The sequence below is a fragment of the Tamandua tetradactyla genome, chromosome X (genome assembly GCF_023851605.1).
Source record: "Tamandua tetradactyla isolate mTamTet1 chromosome X, mTamTet1.pri, whole genome shotgun sequence".
Classification (NCBI taxonomy): Eukaryota; Metazoa; Chordata; class Mammalia; order Pilosa; family Myrmecophagidae; genus Tamandua; species Tamandua tetradactyla.
The window spans coordinates 27,568,368-27,592,548 of record NC_135353.1 but is presented as its reverse complement, the minus strand read 5'-3'; the positions used below and the strand labels follow the sequence as shown (position 1 = coordinate 27,592,548).

The 24,181-nt window shown below is 35.2% G+C and overlaps 1 protein-coding gene across 2 annotated transcripts in view; it reads left to right on the top strand.

The window, feature by feature from the left end:
* PHF6 (PHD finger protein 6) overlaps positions 1-24,181 on the top strand; it is a 66,112-nt gene that overhangs the window by 16,063 nt on the left and 25,868 nt on the right. For both annotated transcript variants that reach the window (XM_077145911.1, XM_077145910.1), the window contains exons 4-5: positions 2,480-2,613; positions 2,872-2,915. In XM_077145911.1, the coding sequence (XP_077002026.1) occupies positions 2,480-2,613; positions 2,872-2,915 (178 nt within the window). The remainder of the gene's footprint in view (positions 1-2,479; positions 2,614-2,871; positions 2,916-24,181) is intronic.

Below are 24,181 nucleotides of genomic sequence, written 5' to 3'. Positions count from 1 at the left end.
TCTTCTTGCGAGAAACTGACAAATAAATGAAGTAAGTATTTTCTCCACTTACAAAAAATTATTGTCCTAAATCGCAAATGAATTTGCAAAATGAATTTATTTAAATTTATTTAAACCAGTATCTTTGAACAGATTTGAATTTATAACCAACTAAAGAACTTTTTGATATATTTGGACTTTTGGTTGCCTTCTCATTCTCACCACACTGAGAGATGAATACGTAAAGCATTTGCTAGAGTATTGACAAAGTGGTTTTTAAAATAATTTTTTACATATAAAAGTATTTTTGCCTTTTTTAGCAAACTTAGAAAATATAGAAAGCTATGAAGAAGAAAATAAAAATTATTTCTAATCCTACCACCCAGAGATAGCCACTCAGCATTTTGCTGTATTTACTTCTACCTACTTTTTAAAATATATTATAAACATAATTGGGATCATAACACATACGTAGTTGTGTTTCCTGCTTCATTTTTTCACTTAGCATTAATAATAAACCTTTTCCCAAACTGTTAACATTTGTGTGTGTGTATGGTGGGGAAGTAATATGGGAACTTTGTACCTTCTGTGAAATTTTTCTATAAACATAGAGCAGTTCTACAAATAGCTTATTTTAAAAATAACTAAAAATAATAAAATAGTGACTGTAGATTATTCCTTCATAAGGGCATGCCAAAATTTGTTTAAACATTTTTCAGTTTTTGTTTTCCATAGGTTATTTTATGTTGTGGGCTATTCTAAATAATTCTGTAATGGCTATGATTGATTAGATTTATAGGAGTTACTAGGTCAGAGACTATGAAAACTCTTTGATAAAATATGGCCAGTAGCTTTCCAGAGAGTGCATACCAATTTCCAGCAGTATATGAAAGTATCCATCTGTATCTTTGCCAATGTTGAACCCAATACAGTATTTTTAGTAGTACCTCCCCTCTCATTTTTGTTTGCTAGTTAAATTCAATAATTTCTTTTTTAAATGTACCTGATTAAGCTACAGTACAAATGTTCCACCTCCTCAAGAATTTATAAGTCATCCAAAAGCAGGTTTCCCTGCTTGATAATTTGGCAAGGTATTTTCTTTTTACAGTAATACTTTAAAGTTTCTATATTTATTTCAGGAAATAGCTGTTTCTTGAATGTTAATAATGAGCACTGGCCTCCTGTTCATTTATGCTAATGTTCATATATTCTGGGAAAAACCCATATTGAAAATGTTTCTGCTTCTTACTTATAGATGAATATATATATTCTTAATGATAGATTGAATGAGAGTGTGAATGTGTTTGACTTGCGTAGAGAAACGTAGGACACTTTATTGGAATTTATATTAGCCTCATGGTATGCCAAAATTGCTTTGGGGTCAAATAATCCAAAAGTTAGGATGACAAGTGTTCTTTATATTAAAAGTAAGAAAAAGGAGTGAAAACAGTTCAGGACAAGATATCTAGTAACCAAGAAATAAAAGAGTTGTTTAGTGTTTTGAACAGTTTTGAATTTATGTTGGCATACATTTATAGTTTAGGCTACTCAGTACAGATAGTTATACACTATGATACATTAATTAAAACCACTGAGAATATTTTTTGTGTAATTTTTTTAAAGAATTTTTTTCTAAATCTAGAGCATGAGATAGTTAATCAATATGAATTACTCAATAAAGTCAGAAGGTAAGGTAAATGAAAACATGCTAATCATTTTTCCCCATTTACCTGAATTCATAAGGCGAGAGGTAAATAATATAAATTAAATTGAAGTAGATGAGCATATTTTCAAAATATAATCAACTTGACATCATAACATATTTTTAGAGCTTGAAGTATTAAATAAATACCTAATTCCTTTATTCTCTTTCCTTACCTTGCTTTTAAACTGATTTTACCAGATTCTCAAATAGTATGTGAGATTTTTTCCCCCAAGATTCTCTTTAAGTGGAAATATGAAGGAGAAAAATTTGTTCTGATATGAGATATTTTCCCCAGTTACTCATAGCTTTTATAGATCTGGGTTGCAAAGGTCTAACTCTTTTGTAATGTTATATACAGTTCACATTCCTGATTTGCATTATTTCACATTTTTCCTTGACCACAACAAAACAATAGGCGTTAATAGTATTGCATTAATTTTGTCATTGTTTAACATGGGGAAAAATACCTCTAATGTAAATAGTGGACTATAGTTAATTGTACAGTTTTAATATTCTTATGTCACCACACTAATGTAAAGTATCAACAATAGGGTGTATATGGGAACCCTGTATTTTTTACATGATTTTTCTGTAAGCCCACAACCTCTATAATTAAATAAATTTTAAAAAATACTCTTTAGTAGAATTTTGTTTGAATAATTTCCATGAGAGAAAACAAGAAAAATAGCCTTATCCATTTTGTTTTTGTTGACAGAATTTGATATGCCTCTAACCTGCCATCATGGCTTTAGCAAAGTCATATGCTAATAATATTATTTTGCTGTTTTGCTGTAGATGTGTTCTTTGTGCCATTGTCCTGGAGCAACAATTGGTTGTGATGTGAAAACATGTCACAGGACATACCACTACCACTGTGCATTGCATGACAAAGCTCAAATACGAGAGAAACCTTCACAAGGAATTTACATGTAATTACCTAACTTCTTTTTAAGGTTGTTTTTTTTTTAAGTCATACTTTCTTTAGGTATTTGTAAAAAATTTCCCTATTTCAAAGCATTTCATCATCATCACACGATGTTTTTGATAAGGAATGTAATGCTTTGAGACATGGTGTAGAAATCCAGCTGGTGAATGGGGTGAAATGTAATGCCCATTTTCTTAATTTGAGAAATAAATTTGATTTATTTTACTTACTTGATAATTTTTAATTTCTTCATTTTTTATAGGGTTTATTGCCGAAAACACAAGAAAACTGCACATAACTCTGAAGGTAAACGTTACTCAGCCACTTAATCAGTTTCAAGAAGAAATTAGCTTAAAATATGAGTGAATTATATTGCATTAATTTTTACCTTAATATGTATCTCAGTGTTAAATATATTTAGAAGAATTGAGAAAAGCATTAGGATAAAACTAATGTACATAGTGAAAAGATCTGAATTTGTAAGAAAACTTTTGCCTCAAGTTCTTGTAAAGAAAACATTGGAGATATATTTATCCTTAGGAAGAAATGATGGTGGTGGTGAATTTCTGTGTTCAGGTAAGTGTATTGGTAGACCTGTAAAGATAATAATTGGGATCCTTGCTATGTTCAAATATTATAGGTAATGTGAACTCAAGAATACTAGTATTCTTGAGCCTGTGATTACCAGGCTTCCTGTTGCGTTTTATTTACATTATAGTGCCTTTTTAAAAAATAATACAGGCATATCCACAAGTAGCCAATTTTAAAGTAAACTTTAAAAATTATTTTATAGTCTCCTACTTAAGTTTCTACAAAACCTGGTTAGTCATGTTTTTATGTAGTTAGGTAAATTGTTCTTGGTCTTTAAAAGGGATGGGAAAGTTCTCAGATTGAATTCTGATTTGTTTCCAGCTGTTTCAAACAGATGGTTTTAGAACTTTTACTAGCAATATAAAAAGGCTTAGATTCACTCTGAGATTGTTATATCCCTCCATTTACATTAGTGATCTTTAAAGTTTTTGTTAGCTTCTGAGAACATGTCATTTAGAATTAGAATTGTTTGATCACTGTTGTCTTAGGAAGTTGTTCCTTTTATGAAGACTTTACCTTTGTCAGCATTAGCATATTGAAATTGCGGCCTTTTTATGATGCCTTAGATCCTGTCCTTTATAATTCAAAATGGTATTATTTACACTTAGTTCTGGATTTCAGATTAGTCTAAATAAAGAACAGAATGTATTTGAGGAGGTAGGTGAAGTTCAACTAATAAACATTTATAGTGCTTTCCTTCAGCTTTTTCCATGCTTAATTCTAAAATTGAATTGAAAGACCTTTTGTTAAAAGGCTAAGAGTAGACCTTTCCCACCTTTCTTTACTTTAGATTTTAAGTGTATTTATTCAAAACTCTTTAAAATTGTAGTGATCATATATGTTAAGCCAAAGATTGAGACTTAGGCACTGATGAATACAAGTATATGAGCGTACTGGGGCAGGATATTTGAGATGTAGGGCTGTTCCATATAATTTGAGGAGGGCAACACTGATATGTATAATCCCCCCACCAATATTCCCTAGATTTCTAAAGCTACTGGTACCATCTAGTGGTAGAGAAAAGTAACTGCAGACTATAATAAAATAATTTTGACCACTTTTTTGCTTTGAGAGGCTTATGATCTGAAGTTCATACTTTTCAAGGCAACTTTTCTTTGTGTAGCTGGCTGGATTACTACAATGCAAATTTGTGATTCAACTGATTTGAATTTTGGAGTTCAGTATATACTTTTGTAGTACATTGGGACCCCTTATATTATTAGTATATATAATGTGTTTATACTCATGTTGTAGAACTTGAAGAATAAATATTATAGAGTTTATATTTATTGAATTTTGATTTTTATCACATTCATCTAGTTTGGATTGATACTGAGTTGTCAGTAACAGAACTTTCAATTACTTCATTGTTCTCTAATGGGAAAGATGTTTATAGGATTGTATTTCAGGAACTACCTATGCTTGAGAATTTTACTGCATTAGTCTCTAGAGGAAGCAGGAATCGATACCTGTGACAGTTTCTTGATCATTTACCATCTGTGCCTCCACACCGACTTTGCTAATAGTTAAAATGATAAATACTGTATAATTCAATCTATCATGTTAGTTTGGTATACCATGAACTGTGTTGAAAAATATTGAATTTGATAAGAATTACATAATATAACAGTTTAATTTCCCCGTCTTCTTGAAGTAAAATATTATTGAATAGTAAATACCTAAAATCCATGTCATTAGTTTTATTTCAGAAAAAATGGACAGTGAGTTTGCAGAAGTAATTTTTTTTCCTTTAATCTGTGGTCCAAGGTATTTATCCATTTGGAAGCAATTTTTAACTGTCACTGTGTCACTAGATTATTAGAATTTCATTCCCTGGAACTATATATACTTATGTGTTAGTCATGATGACTTTACATAGGCTGCCTATGAAATGATTTGCAATGCTCAGAGAAGCACTCCTGATCAAAATAACTCCCTTTTGATAGTAACAGCTAACTGTGGGCAAGATCTTTCTGGAATTATACAAAGATTTGTAGATTCATTTCATTCACTATGCACCAGGCCTGTTAAGTATTTGGGGATATAGGGAAAATCTAGATACTTCTATGCTCCCAAAGAGCTTTAAGTCTAATTTGAGAGATATACATTAAATAAATAATTGCTCAGTTGATTGGCTACAATTGTGATACATAGTATGAATGAGAAACATAGGACACTATGAGAGTGTGGTTGGGAGACCTACATATTTTGGGGGGTTCAAGGTAGGACTTACACAAGGAAGTTTTGCTTAAAGTAAATCTTAAAGGATGAAAGGGGGGGATAGAAAGATCAAAAGTGATGGTGGAGTTATACAAAGAAGGTAGGGTTTAACAAATGAATGCGATTGCTGAATCATTAAATTGGTATTTCTTTTAGTCTCCAGTATCTTAGAGTAGCTAGGAGTAAAAACCTAAAATTGTGGAATTGTAACCCATACCAAACTCTGAAATCTGTTCTACAACTAATTGTTAAGCTGTGCTTTGAAATTTATTGCTTTTTTGTATATATGTGATTTTTCACACACACACACACAAAGAAGTCTATAGTAGTGATGAAAAAATATTCCTTTTAGCCTCCTATGTTCTGGAGCATCTAGAAGGAAAGAACTGAGAGGATCATATGGTAGCCCATGACAGACTCTGAGATCTGTCCTGTAACTACTTGTTGAAGAGTGCTTGGAAAGCATTTGCTTTTTTTTGCTTTCATTTTGTATATATGTTATATTATACAATAAAAAAATTTTTTTTAAAAGAGCAGACTAACAATCATATGGGCTAACTATAATATAAAAACTTGGTGAACTGAAGTTGAGAGCATGGGTTACCAGGTTGGGACCTATTATAAAGGGTTCTAGATTATAAACTGTTACAGCAGTCACGTATATTCAGGAGTTGTAACTTATTTCTAAATTCTGAGATACTGAGCTGTTTGTATATAACCTGGTCTTCCCAGAAACTTTGGGTATTTATGTGTCACCTGGGACTCAGAATTAGAGTTCTGACTGTGAAAGTCAGCAGCATCCCATACAGGAACTGCTTAAGAAGTTGAAAAAAGGATCAGACTTTGACTAGAGATATGAAGGAAGCTGATCTGGATAGGACCAAGGTAGAGCAGAATACAGGGTAGGGATGGTATCATTCATATTTTAAAACTTCAATTTCTGTGTAAGACCAAAGGGAGAGATATTTATTTGGTGCAAAATTTCTATTTTAGGTAGTGCATTACCTAATTTAATTTATATGGTCAGTTTAGTTGAACATCATATGTACATGGAATCTTAAATAGGCCATGAGGTTTTGTTGGTTTGTCCAGGTTAGTGTAATGCCCTGATATATCCCAGAATAATTTGGTCAGTGAATAAAGAAGTATTTGTAAGGTTCCCTTGGGGGACTGGGGAGAACGGAATATATATTCACTTGCCCCACTTGGAGAATTTCTGATATTCTCTCTAGCACCCAGGACAACCAAATCAATAGGTCGAGTCCTCGATCTTGGGGTTCACTCCTATGAAATTTATTCCTACAAAAGATGGGCTAAGCCCACTTGAAATTAGGCCTATGAGTCACCCCCAGAGAACCTCTTTTATGCTCATATGTGGCCTCTCTCTCTCTAAGCCCAATTTGGCAGGTGAACTCATTGCCCTCCCCACTACATGTGACATGACTCCCAGGGGTGTAAATCTCCCTGGCAGCATGGGACAGAACTCCTGGGGTGAGCCAAGACCAGGCATCAAGGGATTGAGAAAGCCTTCCTGACCAAAAGGGGAAAGAGAAATGAGACAAAATAAAGTTTCAGTGACTGAGAGATTTCAGAGTTGAGAGGCTATCCGGAAGGTTATTCTTATGCATTATATAGATACCACCTTTTTAGTTTATGGCATATTGGAGTAGCTGGAGGGAAGTACCTGAAACTATTGAGCTGTATTCCAGTAGCCTTGATTCTTGAAGACAATTGTATAAAGATGTAATTTTTACAATGTGACTGTGTGGTTGTGAAAACCTTGTGTCTGTTGTTCCTTTTGTCCAGGGTATGAACAGATTCCTGGCAGAATATTTTGGATAGAAAATAGATAAATAGTGGGGGGGGGGGGTGAGGGATTGAATAAATTAGGTAGCTGGAAATACTAGTGGTTGGTGTGTATGAGTTTTTTTTTTGTTTGTTTCTTTTTCTGAAGTGATACAAATGTTCTAAAGGGTGATCACAGTAATGAATACACGGCTGTGTGGTGATATTGTGAGCCACTGATTGTACACCATATATAGAGTGTATGTGTGTGAAGATTTGTCAGTAAAAATATTAAAGAAGAACAGGTGAAAGAGGGTTGGAGGAGATCCTGTGTTGAAGGAACAGGATCCTTGGCGACTCTGAAGCAGGAAGGAACTTGAAACTTCACGAATTGATAGAAAACTATGAAAGTAAAGGATGGAGTGACATACAATGAGGTTTGGGAAAGAATGCATGGGCCAGATCATGGTAATTATTTTGGATATTATCCTGAGGTAATGAGAGTTTTAAGCAGGGAAGAGTGGCCTATGGCAGGAATCCTGGTGGAGGATTGGATTAGAATTATGAATATGGGAATGAGCCAGAAGTTTATGGATTTGAGAGTTTTTAGAAGTATAGCTTACAGGACTTGAGGAAATAGGGGTGAAGAAGGAGGAGGTATTGGAAATAACTCCCAAGTTCCTGGCATAAGAATATGAGTGATTGATGATGCCATTTACTTAGAGGACATTGGAACTGGTGTATGCTTATGGGAAGAGTTGATGAGTTAAGTTTTAAAAGATCAAATTTGTTGATATACCTGTGAGTTTTCCAAGTAGGAATATCAGATGAGCAGTTAGATTATATTGTTCTTGATCTCAGATTAGAGACCTTGAATAGAGACAGATGTGAATATAGATAATGGAATCTCTATAAGTGGAGAAAACATCCTAGGGAAGAGAGTTCAGTAGAGGACAGGGCCCAGGGCTATGCCTTGAAGAACTTTAGCAATTAATGGCTGAGTATACATGGATGAACCTGCAAAGAGAGAGGAGGCATGGCCAGAGAGGTAGGATGAAAGTCAGTTTAATATTAAATCCTGGAAGTCAAGAGAAACAGTCTTTGAAAGAGCCGAATAGTCATCTTGGCATACTTTTAGAAAGGTTTAAAAATGAATTTATGCTTTAAAATAGGCAACGCATTGATTGTATACTTTGGATGAGTGTGTGCTGAATGAATATAACTCAAATAAAATTGCATTTAAAAAATGGGCAGGAATAGCCAGAATAAAGTCTTAGAACTTATTTTGTGTTTTTTCCCTTTGGCTTACCTGTCTAAATGATAACTGTATTCACTTTTTTTTTTTTAGCAGTGTTTTAGAATGTCAAACATTGGTAATAGCAGGTAATTCTAGCTTGTTCTGATGTGTCTCCATTTTGTAGTACTACTTTGATAAAACGGCTTGTCATCAACCCCTAGGTAGTGCTCTAGGCTCCATCTAAGTCTCTATAAAAGTTTGTCTTATTAAGTTTATTTTCTCAGAAACTTAAGGCCTCCAGATTGAGCTAGACCAGAAACCCAGAGGTGCCAGTTTCTCTAAGAACACCAGGTTCATTCCTCTACCTCAGAAGGTCAGTACTCCTTTCCAGCATGAAGAAGTTAAAATGGTCATTGCCCAGATATCCCTGAAGATTGAGAGAAAGATCAAATGAAAGGAGGAAGGTGTAACTGAAAAATTAGGATTTAACAAACAGCTATGACTACTGACTCATTATATAGATATTTCTTTTTAGAGACTGGTGTTTTAGTATAGACAAAAAGAAATACCTGAAGTTGCTGAGCTATAATCTAGTAGCTCTGATATTTGATAATGATTGTATGATTATATTGCAAAAAAGGAAAAAAAAAACCCCTCAGTTACCTGTGTTTATGTGGATCTACTTCTGGATGTTTTGCTTTATTCCACTGATATATATATATAATTATCTCTGGTAATATTACACTGTCCTGGTTAACCTACCTCCATTATAAGTCTTAAAATTGAGTAGGTTGCAATACTAGTGATCAATAAGAGGGAGAGCTAAGGGTGTGGGATATATGGGGTTTTCTTCTGTCTTTTTATTTATTTTTTCTGGAGTAATGCAAATGTTCTAAAAATGATCATGGTGATCAATACACAAATTTGTGATGATATTGTGAACTGTTGACTGTACTTTGGATGAATTGTATGGTTTGTGAAGATATCTTAACAAAAATACATAAAAATGAAAAGAAAACGGTTTTTTTTGTTATTAAACATTTGAGTACCTACAAGGAACTGTGATGAGGTATGAAAGGTGGTTTTTCTACCCCTCAAGAGAAAGATTAATTTCTCTTGTATGCATTCATCTTGTCTTTTCATACCATGCATTTTTATACTTTATTAATGCTAAGAGAAAACAGATTCTATGAACTTCACTCTAAAATAATACTCTATAGTAGATTATATGTGTCATAAACATTTTGAATGATGACGTTGGCTTTTTTTTGACATTGGCTTTAAAAAAAACTTTATATTGTGAAATATACATGCAGAAAAATTATAGATTTCAAAGTGCATTTTAATAAGTAGTTATAGAACAAACTTCAGAGTATGCTATGGGTTATGGTTCCACAATTTCAGATATTTCCTTCTAGTTGCTCTAATACACTGGAGACTAAAAAGATATCAATATAATGATTCAGTAGTGATACTCATTTGTTAAATCCTATCTTCATGTTACAACTCCTCCCACTCATTTGATGCTTCTCTCAATCTTTAGGAATACTTGGGCAATGACCATTCTAACTTCTTCATGTTGAGAAAGGGTGTCGACATTATGCAGTAGAGGAATGCAACCGGTTGATGTTCTTGGAAAGACTGGTACTTCTGGGTTTCATGGCTTATCTGGCATAGGGATAATCTGGAGATTTTAGGTTTCTGAAAAATAAACTGAGTGAAACTATTATAGAGTCTCAGAGCCCAGTGCTTTGTTGGGGCTTGGCACACTGTGGCAATTTACAATATCTAGCTGAAACTTGCATAAGAGTAATCTCCAGAATAGACCCTCGACTCTACTTGAAATCTCTTAGAAACAGAAACCTTATTTTGTTGCATTTCTTTTCCCCCTTTTGGTGAAGAAGGCATTGTCAATCCCACGATGCCAGAGCCAGACTCATCCCTGGGAGTCATGACCAACATTGCCAGGGAGACTTTCACCCCTGGAAGTCATGTCCCAAGTAGGGGGAAGGTAATGAGTTTAATTGCAGAGTTGGGTTTAGAGAGAAAGAGGCCACATCTGGACAACAAAAGAGGTCCTCTGGAAGTGATTCTTAGGCATGACTGTAGGTAGGTTTAACTTCTCCATTACAGAAATGAATTTCATAACAGCAAACCTCAAGATCAAGAACTTGGCCTATCAACTTGGAAGTCCCTAATGCTTGAGAGGCTTTCAGGAATTTCCCAGGTGGGGAATTTTAATAGATCCATATATTTTTTTGTCTAGTCCTCAAGGGAATTTACAAATATTTTTTTACTCTCTGCCCAGAGTACTCTGGAGTATATCAGGGTATTGCATTAAGTAATGCAGAATTACAAGATTTCATTCCCCATTCTAGGCTCTGTGTGTTTATATTGTTTAAATGAAATGTCCAGACAGGGTACACTAGATAGTGTGCTACAGAAAATTTAAATCTTGAACTAATGAAGATCTCTTCCTTTGGTCTCACACAGAAGGTGAGGTTTTAGAATACAGACACTATCATCCTTTACACTATATTCTTATTTACCTTAGTCCCAACTAGATCAACTTCATTCATCTCTCTAATTGAAGTCTCATCTTTTTTTCGGCTTCTTTAACTGTTGCTATATGGAGTAATGCTGACTTTAAGAACCCCAGAACTCTAAATCTGAGTGTTAGTTGTTACACAGGTACCCAAAGGGCCAGGGAAATACCAAGTTATACGTATTGAGCACAACATCTCAGAATTTAGAATAACACTTAAAACTCAGGAATAAATATGACTGCTTTAAGAACTTAGAATCTAGGCCCTAATTTTCTTTTAAGTATTTTCTATAAGAGACCATAAAATATTTGTCCTTTTGTGTCTGGCTTATTTTGCATAACATAATCTCTTCAGGGTTGATTCACCTTGTTGCATGCCTCATGACTTCATTCCTTTCAGAAGCTGCATAATATTTCACTGTGTGTATATACCACAGGTCTCCCTTCCACCCACCAGTCATTGTACCCTTCGGCCACCTCCATCCATTGTCTGTCATGAATAATGCCACCATAAATATCAGTGTGCACATGTCTGTCCAAGTCCCTGCTTTCAGTTCTTCTGAGTATATTCCTAGTAACTGGATTGCCTAATCATATAGTGACCCTATATCCAACTTCCTGTGGATCTGCAACATTATTCTCCATAGGGGCTGCACCTTTCTGCTGCCTAGCCACCATTCAATAGGTATACCTCTCTCTCCACATTTTCTCTAGCACTTGAATCGTTCTGATTATTTATTTATTCTTTTGAATCTTCAGATTTTGTTGAGGTACATTTACATTGCATATATTCTATCCTGTATAAACCATCAATATCTCACAGTTTGCTCACTTAGTTGTACAATCATCACCCTCAATTTTAGACAATTTTCTTTGCTCCAAAGAGAAAAATAACGGATAGAACCACACCAAAGAGAAAATCCAAAACTGTCCTTACCTCTACCCCCCACCCCCATTATTTACCCTTAGTGTTGTGATACTAGTGAGGTATTCCTGTTAAATATAGTCCATAGCATGCAATAGACAATTTTTCCCATATACCTCTTTATTATTATCTCTTTGTACAAGTTTCATACCTTTGAAGTAGTTCATGGTGCTAATAGGGGGCTTTAATGGCTTTAAAAAACCCCTTTTGGTTATATTCACCTTCAGAACGGCATTATTGCCTATAATCTCATAAGAACTACAATCACCTCTATCCATTCCCGTATATTTAAATTCAACCTTGTTAACAAGCCTGTACGTATTAGGTAACTGTTCCCCCTTCTCTAAATTCTGTCTATCTCTATTCTACATTTTATGAATTTGAGTTTAAATTTACTAGGGAGTTCAAATTAGTGAAATCATACATTACATATCATTTTGTGTCTGGTTTATTTCACTCAGCATTATGTCCTCAAGTTCATCTGTGTTGTCATATGCTTCAGGACTTCAATTCTTACAGCTGCGTAATATTCCATATATATATATATACCTCATGTGCTATATACATCTTTTGTATATATATACCACATTATTTACGGTGCCATCTTTTGCCAATTGTAAATAATGCCACTGTGAACATCTCTGTGCAAATGTCTGTGCATGTCACTGTTTTGAGCTCTTCTGGGTATATGCTGAGTAGTGGTATCGCCGGGTCATAGGACAACTTGATATTTAGTTTTCTGAGAAATTGCCGAACTGTATTCCATAGTGGCTGTACCATTATACATTCCCACCAGCAGTGAATAAGTATTCCAATTTCTCTGCATCCTCTCCATCATTTGTAGTTTGTTTTTTGTTTAACAGCACTGTTTAATGGCAGCCAGCCATTCTTATAGGTATGAGGTAATATCTCATTGTGGGTTTGATTTACATTTCCATTATAGCTAATGAAGAAGAACATCTTTTCATACGCTTTTTAGCCATTTGTAGTTCCCCTTTGAAAAATGTCTATCCATATCTTTTGTCTATTTTATAATTCGGTTGGTTGTTCTTTTGTTGTTGAGTTGTATGATTTCTTTTATATATACTGAATAGTGAACCCTTATGGGGTATACAGTTTCCAAATATTTTCTCCCATTTAGTTGGTTACCTCTTAACCTTTTTGACAAGGTCCTCTGAGACACAGAAGTATTTGGTTTGGAATAGTTCCCATTATCTTTTTTTTTCTTTTGTTGCTTGTGCTTTGGGTATAAAGTCTAAGAAGGTACCTCCTATTCCAAGGTCTTAAAGATGTTTCCCTATATTTTTTCTAGAAGTTTTATGGTACTGGCTCTTATATTTAGGTCCTTGATCTATTTTGAGTTAATTTTTGTATAGGGTGTGAGGTAGGGAGTCTCTTTCATTCCTTTGGCTATGGATATCCAGTTTTCCCAGTCCCATTTATTGGAAAGACTATTCAGTCCCAGTTAGGGGATTTAGGGGTCTTGTAGAAAATCACTTGGTCAAAGATCTATCTGGGAGCCTATTTCCAAACTCTCGAATTTGAGTCCATTGATCAATATGTCTGTCTTTCTGCCAGTACCATGCTGTTTGAACCGTTGTGGCTTTATAATAAACTTTAAAGTCAGGAAGTGTAAGTCTTCTCAGTTTCTTCTTCCATTTAAGGATGTTTTTGGCTATTCAAGGGCCCTTTCTCTTCCAAATAAATTTAATAACCAGCTTTTCCAGGGGGTACAAGGGTAGTTCAGTGGTAGAATTCTCACCTGGCATGCAGGAGACCCAGGTTCAATTCCTGGCCCATGCGCTTCCCCAAAAACAAACAAGAAAAACAAACAAACACCAAAAAAATTCAACAAATGGTGCTCCAATAACAGGATACTCACATGAAAAAAGAATGAAATGTGATCTCTGCTATACAGCATACCAAAAAAAAAAAAAAAAACAACTAGCTTTTCCAAGTCTTCAGAGTAGGTTGTTGGAATTGAATCTGTAAATCAATTTGGGTAGAACTGACATCTTAACAACATTTAGCCTTCCTGTCCATGAACATGGAATATCTTTTCACCTATTTAGATCTTTTGATTTCTTTTAGTAATGTTTTGTAGTTTTCTGTGTACAGGTCCTTCACATCCCTGGTTAAGTTTATTCCTAGATACTGGATTCTTTTGGTTGCTATTGTGAATGGAATTTTATTCTTAACTGCTACCTCAGTTAGGTCACTACTTGTGTATAGAAACATTACTGATTAATCTTGTACCCCACTACTTTGCTGAATTTGATTATTAGCTCAAGTAGTTTTGTTGTAGATTACTCAGGATTTTCCAAATATAGGATCATGTTATCTGCAAGTAATGAAAGTTTTACTACTTCCTTTCTGATTTGGATGCATTTTATTTCTTTTTTTCTTGCTTGCTTGATCAAGCTAGAACTTCTAGCACAATATTGATAATAGTGGTGATAGTGGGCATCCTTATTTGATATCCAATCTTAGGGGGATGGCTTTCAGTTTCTCACCATTTGAGTATGATGCTGGTTGTGGGTTTTTCATATATGCCCTTTATCACATTGAGAAAGTTTCCTTCAGTTCCTATCTTTTGAAGTGTTTGTATCAGAAAAGGATGCTAAATTTCGTTGAATGCTCTTTTAGTATCAATCGAGATGATCATGTGATTTTCCCTTTCTATTTGTTAATGTGTTGTATTACGTTGATTTTCTTTTGTTGACCCACCCTTGCATGCTGGTACAAATCCCACTTGGTCATGGTGTATAATTTTTTAAATGTGCCATTCAATTTGATTTGCATATTTTATTGAGAATTTTTACATCTATATTCATTAGGGAAATTTTGGTCTGTAGTTTTCCTTTCTTGTAGAATCTTTATCTGGTTTTGGTATTAGAGTGATGTTAGCTCCATAAAATGAGTTAGGTAGTGTTCCTTTTTCCTTAAATTTTTGAAACAGTTTGAGCAGAATGGTGTTAGTTCTTTTTCGAATGTTTGGTGAAATTCCCCTCTAATGCCATCTGGCCCTGGGTTTTTCTTTGTAGGAAGTTTTTTGATGACTGATTCAATCTTTTTATTTGTGGTTGGTTTATTTGAAGTTTTCTATTTCTTCTCGCGTTAATAAGGTTGTCCATGTGTTTCTAGGAAATTGTCCGTTTCATCCTAGTTGTCTAGTTTGTTGGCATATAGTTGCTCATAGTATCCTCTTACAATTTTTCAGATTTCTTCAGGATCCATGGTAATGACCCCCCTCTCACTTCTGATTTTATTATTTTGCATCATCCCTCTTTTTTTCCTCTTTTTTTCCTTTGTCACCTTAGCCAATTGACAAATCAATTTTACTGATTTTTTTCATTGATTTTTAATTGATTCTCTATTTTTTTCTCCAATTAATTTATTTCTGCTTTAATCTTTCTTATTTCTCTTGTATTTGCTTTGGGATTAATTTTGTTGTTCTTTCTCTGGTTCCTCCAGGTGAGCATTAAAGTCCTCAGTTTTTGCTCTTTCCTCTTTTTTTTTTTCTTTTACTTTGGTATATTTTAAATTGTGAAATTAATTCCATGAACTATACATTAGTCAAATATATAATATGCTGGAGAAAATCTACCATCTCATCGGCATTTCTTCTGTTTTGGGGAGAAAACAATAAAATCATAAATATGCAAAATATCACTTATACTGTGTAATTTCATATTTTGATTATCTATTACCTGATATAGGTCTTTGGTTTCTCAGTCAAGAGCTGTCCATGCTCTTGAGCAGAATCTTTTTTTTCTTTGAGAAATAGCCACACACATACAGCCCAACCATATTATACAATCAGTGACTTATGATATCATCACATAGTTTTGTATTCTTCACCCTGATCATTTTTAGAACATTTCCATCATTCTGGAAAAAGAATAAGAAGAAAAAAAATAGAGCTCATACATCCCATACCCCTTATCCCTCCCTCTCATTGAACCACAGTATTTCAGTCTACCCAATTTTTACCTTTTATCTCCCCCTATTATTTATTTATTTATTTACTCATCTGTCCATACCCTTGAAAAAAGGAGCATCAATACAAAGTTTTCACAATCACACAGTCACATTGTAAAAGCTGTATAGTTATACAGTCTTCTTAAAGAATCTAGGCTACTGGAACATGGTTCAATACTTTCAGGTACTTCCCTCTAGCCACTACAAATACAGCATAAACTGAAAATGAATATCTATATAATGTGTAAGAATAATCTCTAGGATAACCTCCTAACTCTGTTTGAAATCTCTCAGCTACTGAAACTTTATTTTGTCTCATTTCTCTCTTCCCCTTTTTGGTCAAGAAGGCTTTCTCATTCCTATGATGCCAGGTCCTGGCTCATCCCCAGAAGTCAGGTTGCATGTTGCCAGGGAGATTTACACCCCCTGAGGGTCATGTCCCACGTAGGGGGCAGGGCAGTGAGCTTATCTGCTGATTTGGCTTAGAAAGAGAGGCCACACCTGAGCAACAAAAGAGGCTGTTGCTCACAAAAATTGGTGACTCTTAGGCATAATTATCAGTAGGCTTAGCTATTCCTTTGCAGGAATAAGCTTCATAGTGGCAAGCCCCAATATTGAGGGCTTGGCCTATTGAATTGGTTGTCCCCACTGCTTGCGAGAATATCAGAAATTCCCCAGGTGGGAAAGTTTAATATTTCCTCCTTTCTCCCCAGTCCTCCAAGGGGACTTCGCAAATACTTTTTTATTCTCTGCCCAAATTACTCTGGGATGTATCAGGAATCACGCTAACCTATATATATGAACAAGATCTCACACCCTATTCAAAATTCCATGTAATTATGGTGTCCAGTTAAACTGACCATATCAGTTAAATTAGGTAATGCACTACCCAAAATATAAATTTTGCACCAAATAAACATCTCTCGCTTTGATCTCTTACAAAAGTTAAAGTTTTAAAATACGGGTGATATCACCCTTTACCCTGTATTCTAATCTACCTTAGTCCTATACAGATCAGCTTCATTCATATCTCTAGTCAAAGTCTGACCCCTTTTTCAACTTTGTAAACAGTCTCTGTATGGGGTAGTGCTGATTTTCATTGTTTCAGAGCTCTGATTCTGAGTCTCAGGTGTCACACAAATGCTCAAAACTTCCGGGAACGAACATGTTGGATACAAACAGCTCAGTATCTCAGAATTTAGAAGTAACAGTTACTACTCCTGAATATACATGACTGCTGTAAGAGCTTACAATCTAGGACCCTTTATCTTAGTAAGTTTATTTTAAAAATTGTTTTTCCTTCAGTAGTTTAATATTTTGTTTTTCCATTGGTGTTCATTGAAGGTCTCCTTTGGCACTTTGGCACTTGATTTGTCAGTAATTCCCTTCCAAAACAAGGACAGGACCTCATGCATGTGGTGCAACGGTTAAAAGCTAGGGAGAAAGGCAGTTTATCAGAGTGCTGTTCATTGTCTTTCCAGCAGGTGGCTCTCTCGGGCCACCTCTTCTCAGGCGCACCTCTCTCTGTCAGCTGGCTGAGCAGGATCGAGACCAGGTGCAAATCCAGTCAAGGCTGGTCTGTGTGTATGCTAAAAGTGGCCATCCCAGAGTAGGGGGTGGACAGTGTGTACCTGGGCTTGTGAGCACAATGAGTGTGGTGATTCCTGGGCTCCTGTGTGGAATGCTTTTGGGTTCTGGGGCTGAGAGTTTCAAGTTCCCCTGCCCACAGCCAGTTTGGAAGTTCCTGGCATTACAGTGTAGCCTGCTCCCTTGTCCCTGCCTCTCTGCCTGTTCATGCCATGAGTGCTCCAGGCCTCTGTGGAAAAAGAATAGAAGTAGTGGAACCCACAATGCCTCATTAGGACCCAGAATGCTTCTTTAGCCTGCTGCTTGTCAGTTCGGCTCTGTTCTGTGTACCCCCCTCTTACCGAGGTGCCCAAAACCAGGCACCCTTGGCAACGTGCCTCAGGGGTAGGTGGTAGGAACTGTCCCCTGGCAGATTGAGAGGGAAAATCTCCCAAACTGGTATAAAGTTGGGAGCGCAGGAGCACACTGCTTCTTCAGCACCTGCCCTGGCCTGTGCATTGCAGCCTGGCCCAGGTGCAGTCAGACTGTATAAACTCACTTGGTCTCAATCATAATTTTTCCGCTTTTTCATCCAGGTCCTTCCTATGTAATGTAGAGGTCCCTCTCTGGTCCCTTGTACCCTGGAAACACTGTCCCAGTCATTTTCTGTCCTTTCTTTTTTCTGTGGTGTAGGGATGAACTCAGCCTATCTTATTCTGCTATCTGCCCAGAAGTCCGAAAGCTGGTTCTTTTAAAATCATTTTCGTTAAGAAATTGAAGCCTTTGTATTTAATAGTTTATTTCGAACAAATAATCTATGGTGAGAAAGAAGAAGCTATGTAAACCTAGGTATTAAGTATTGACAACAAGACTGTGTGAAATGTAAGTCATGATCAAAAACACAACCTCAGCTCAGTTTAGGTTCTTGGAGTAAGGAACCAAAGTTGTGGTTTATTAGTTTTTCTTAAATTACCCAATATATAACATTTTGCATGGACTTGGTGTTCAAGAAATGTGTGTGACCTATTCAATTTATTTGGCTTGAAACTAAGCACAGTAATGTGTCATTTATTTTTGATTGATGCTTCCTTCTCTTACGGCTTCTCTTGTGCCAGATGTTAGTAGAGCAGGATGAATTAATAAAACACCATTTCAGTTTGGGGAACCAGGAGAGAATACAATATAGTGATAGTTGTGTGACTAACTAATTAAGATACAGTGGTGGAACAAAGATTAAAATATATAGGGTAGATGGAAATACTAGTGGTCAATGAGAAGGAGGGGTAAGGGATATGGTATGTATGAGTTTTTTCTTTTTTTTTAATTTTTCTGAAGTAATGCAATTGTTCTAAAAAATGATTGTGTTGATGAATATCATATTATGTGATGATATTGTGAGCCATTGATTGTATACCATACATGGAATGTTTATATGTTAGTATAACATATAGACATGTTACTGCGGTGGTACCTGGAATATTTAGAGTAAAGGGGGCATCATTTCTGCATCTTACTCTTAAGCCTTTCAGAAAAAACGTATATGTGGAAGGAGAATGAATGCCAAAGCAAACGTGGTAACATGTTAACATTTGTGAAATCTGAATGAAGGATGTGTATAGGAATTCTTTGTACTATTTTTACACCCTTTTTTTCCCATTTCTTTCTTTCTTTCTTCAGTGCTCTTGCTTTAGGTGTAAGGTCTATAAAACCACCTCCAATTATAAGATTTATAAGATATCTCCCTACATTTTCCTCTAACTGTTTTTATGGTCTTAGACCTAATGTTTAGATCTTAGATCCATTTTGAGTTAACTTTTCTATAGGGTGTGAGATACGGTCCTCTTTCATTCTTTTGCGTATGGATATCCAGTTCTCTAGGCACCATTTATTAAAGAGACTGTTCTGTCCCAGGTGAGTTGGCTTGACTGCCTTATCAAAGATCAAATGTCCATAGATGAGAGGGTCTATATCTGAGCACTCTATTCGATTCCATTGGTCAATATATCTATCTTTATGCCAGTACCATGTGTTTTGACCACTGTGGCTTCATAATATGCCTTAAAGTCAGGCAGTGTGAGACCTCCAGCTTCGTTTTTTTCCCTCAAGATACTTTTAGCAATTTGGGGCACCGTGCCCTTCCAGATAAATTTGCTTATTGGTTTTTTTCTGAGAAGTAAGTTGTTGGGATTTTGATTGGTATTGCGTTTAATCTGTAAATCAATTTAGGTAGAATTGACATCTTAACTATATTCAGTCTTCCAATCCATGAACACGGTATGCCCTTCCATCTATTTAGGTCTTCTGTGATTTCTTTTAACAGTTTCTTGTAGTTTTCTTTGTATAGGTCTTTTGTCTCTTTAGTTAAATTTATTCCTAAGTATTTTATTCTTTTAGTTGCAATTGTAAATGGAATTCGTTTCTTGATTTCCCCCTCAGATTGTTCATTACTAGTGTATAGAAACACTACAGATTTTTGAATGTTGATCTTGTAACCTGCCACTTTGCTATATTCATTTATTAGCTCTAGTAGTTTTGCTGTGGATTTTTCAGGATTTTCGACATATAGTATCATATCATCTGCAAACAGTGATAGTTTTACTTCTTCCTTTCCAATTTTGATGCCTTGTATTTCTTTTTCTTGTCTAATTGCTCTGGCTAGAACTTCCAACACAATGTTGAATAACTTTGGTGATAGTGGACATCCTTGTCTTGTTCCTGATCTTAGGGGGAAAGTTTTCTGTTTTTCCCCATTAAGGATGATATTAGCTGTGGGTTTATCATATATTCCCTTTATCATTTTAAGGAAGTTCCCTTGTATTCCTATCCTTTGAAGTGTTTTCAGCAGGAAAGGATGTTGAATTTTGTCAAATGGCCTTCTCTGCATCAATTGAGATGATCATGTGATTTTCTGCTTTGATTTGTTGATATGGTGTATTACATTAATTGATTTTCTTATGTTGAACCATCCTTGCATACCTGGAATGAATCCTACTTGGTCATGATGTATAATTCTTTTAATGTGTTGCTGGATTCGATTTGCTAGAATTTTGTTGAGGATTTTTGCATCTATATTCATTAGAGAGATTGGTCTGTAGTTTTCTTTTTTTGTGATATCTTTGCCTGTTTTTGGTATGAGGGTGATGTTGGCTTCATAGAATGAATTAGGTAGCTTTCCCTCCACTTCAATTTTTTTGAAGAGTTTGAACAGGGTTGGTACTAATTCTTTCTGGAATGTTTGGTAGAATTCACATGTGAAGCCGTCTGGTCCTGGACTTTTCTTTTTGGGAAGCTTTTTAATGACTGATTCAATTTCTTTACTTCTGATTGGTTTGTTGAGGTCATCTATTTCTTCTTGAGTCAAAGTTGGTTGTTCATCCCTTTCTAGGAAGTTGTCTGTTTCATCTACATTGTTGTATTTATTAGCATAAAGTTGTTCATAGTATCCTGTCATTATCTCCTTTATTTCTGTGGGGTCAGTGGTTATGTCTCCTCTTCCATTTCTGATCTTATTTATTTGCGTCCTCTCTCTTCTTCTTTTTGTCAATCTTGCTAAGGGCCCATCAATCTTATTGAATTTCTCATGGAACCAACTTCTGGTTTTATTGATTTTCTCAATTGTTTTCATTTCTCAGTTTCATTTATTTCTGCTCTAATCTTTGTTGTTTCTTTTGTTTTGCTTGCTTTGGGGTAAGTTTGCTGTTCTTTCTCCAGTTCTTCCAAGTGGACAGTTAATTCCTGAATTTTTGCCCTTTCTTCTTTTTTGATATAGGCATTTAGAGCAATAAAGTTCCCTCTTAGCACTGCCTTTGCTGCATCCCATAAGTTTTGATATGTTGTGTTTTCATTTTCATTCACCTCGAGATATTTACTGATTTCTCTTGTAATTTCTTCCTTGACCCACTGGTTGTTTAAGATTGTGTTGTTGAGCCTCCACATATTTGTAAATTTTCTGGCACTCTGCCTATTATTGATTTCCAACTTCATTCCTTTATTTTTACACCCTTTAAATAAGTCTGAAATTACTTTAAAAGATAGTTAGTGGTAGTTGCTGGAATTACAGTGACCATAAATCCCAAGTTTTGGGAGATGATGTAAAGGAATCCTTTGTGCCTATCCTTGGAGGCTCTAGTCTTGATTTTATTCAAACCGGTGGATTCTCTAATGGATAATTTGAAACTTAATATTGTAAAATCATATAACTCAATTTATGTTTCAGAAAATAATCATTGTAGTTGTATTTGAAGACTATTGAAAGTGTGTTACAATTTACATAGTCTTTTGAAGGCTTTTCCTGCTTCTGTATTCATTTCGTTTTTCTTTCCCTTATTCTTTTTCTCTAAAATATGCTGTAATTTCCAGTACTCTTACTTTTATCAAATAAAATTTAATAAGGTTTTATGTGGTATTAGCCTCTTTTCAAATCCTTAAGTTTAGTAGCATTGGATAGATTTCAGAAAATACTGGGGGCTGGCCATGGTGGCTCAGCAGGCAAGAATGCTTGCCTGCCATGCCAGAGGACCCGGGTTTGATTCCCGGTGCCTGCCTATGTTAAAAAAAAAAAATACTGGGAAAGCAGTATAGTATACTGGTTAAGACGATGGTCTTTGAAATCGCATCTGTATTTGAATCTGAGCTCTCCTACTTACTAGTCACATGATCTTGGGAAAGTTATTTAATATCTCTCAGAAACTTTGATACTGCATCTATAAAATGGGGATAAAAAATACGTAACTCATAGGATTATTTTAAGGGTTAAATCAAATAATGCAAGTAAAGCTCTTAGCAGTGTTCTTGGCAGATAGTAAGTGCTTGTAGATACTGTGTGCTGGAACATCATTATTATTCCTTTGAAACTCTGTGTACCTTATTGCCTTTCATCTTTTCATGTGATCTTCCTTGGAAGATAATAGAATTTAAATTGGATTTGTGGTTTAATTAGGAGAATTTTAATGATGTATTCTTTGCATGTAGATATAACTCTATTTTCTATCTTTCGTTAACCAAATTTACTTAACACCTATGTGCAAAGTACTGTGCTGGGCATTATACCTTGTCTTTGATTTAGCACACTTTTTAAACTTTCATTCCAGGAAATTTCAAACACACACAAAAGTAGAACAGCATAATGAACGCCATGTACCCATCACTCAGCTTCAGCAACCATTAGCTCTTAGCCAGTCTTGTTTCATCTTTAGCCCCACCCACTTCCTCTTTCCTCCGTCTGAATTATTTTCAAGTAAATCCCAGATATATCTTCTCATTTTAGCATACTTGATGCATATGTATAAAATAAATTATTTAATCTGATACTTTTACTGAAAAGCAGAGTTCACTAGTGACACAAAGCATGTGGAACAAATGCATATCACATTTACACCAAAAGAAAGTCACGGCAAGTGGCCTGCAGATTTCCTTTTGTAACAACCATAAAGCTTCAAAATAGAGGTGGTAATGCTTACTCCAACCTTGTTCCTCTTTCTTTTGCCTTATTGAGTGCCTACTGGGTGTGGGGTGCCTTGGGGAAATTTAGCCAAGGATTCTCTTGTGGACAAAAAGTTTACAGTCTATGTAAGGTTTGATGGGTAATAACAATTGGATGGAATTTTATAGTTTCAAAACATTTTTCACATTTTCCTAAAGCAGCCTTGTAAGGAAGATGTTATTATCATTAGTCCTACTTGATACCTGAGGAGACTTTGCTTTTTAAATATGAAGTAACTTCACCATGTTAAGACCCAGTAAGTGGCATCTTCAGGCTTTCTATCCAGAAGTCTTCTACTTCTTACTGTTAACTGATAGGAGAACTCAGGAGGGGAAAGGAAACAACATAAACCAAGAAGATGTAAAATAAGGAAAACATTGATTTAGGAAGGAGAAGAGACTAGGTAAAGGGATAGGACTTGGAAGAGGAGAGTTGGATTCCTGGTAAGGTAGTGTGTTGTGAAGGACCCCTGCCCCATGGGGGCCATTCCAGGGGCAAACAGAAAAATAACAACAGAGGAAAAGCTAGCCTGCCTTTTTGAAGGTGATATAGACATCTGGGACTGAACTCATGGAGATTAATAACATTTGGTGGCACAGGGAGGACAACCTTATTTTGTCCCTTACCTTATCAGCTTGAATTTCCTTGTTGAATTTAATCATATGCTTTTCATGATGTTTTGAGGAACCATCTAGACCAGACTGTCCAGTAGAACTTTGTGCAGTGCTGGAACTATTCTGTGTCTGTGCTGTCCAATACAGTTGTCACTAACCACAAGTGGCTAATAAGCCCTGAAATGTGGTTAGTTCATATAACTAAGAAACTGAAGTTTTAATTTTATTCAATTATAAGTGCTGTAAATTTTTTTAAAACATAACAACGTACAAATACAAACATTCTTACCATATGATCATTGCATTCTTGGTATATAAGCAATAACTCACAATATCATCACATAGTTGTATATTCATCACCACGATCACCTCTCAGAACATTTGCATCAATCCAGAAAAAGAAATAAAAAGAAAAAAATTCATACATACCATACCCCATCCCTCCCTCTCACCGATCACCAGCATTTCAATCTACTAAATTACTTTAACATTTGTTCCCCTATTATTTATTTATTTTTAATCCATATGTTTTACTCATCTGTTGATAAGGTAGATAAAGGGAGCATCAGAGAAATGATCATGATGATGAATATACAACTGTGATGATTTCATGAGTTATTGATTAT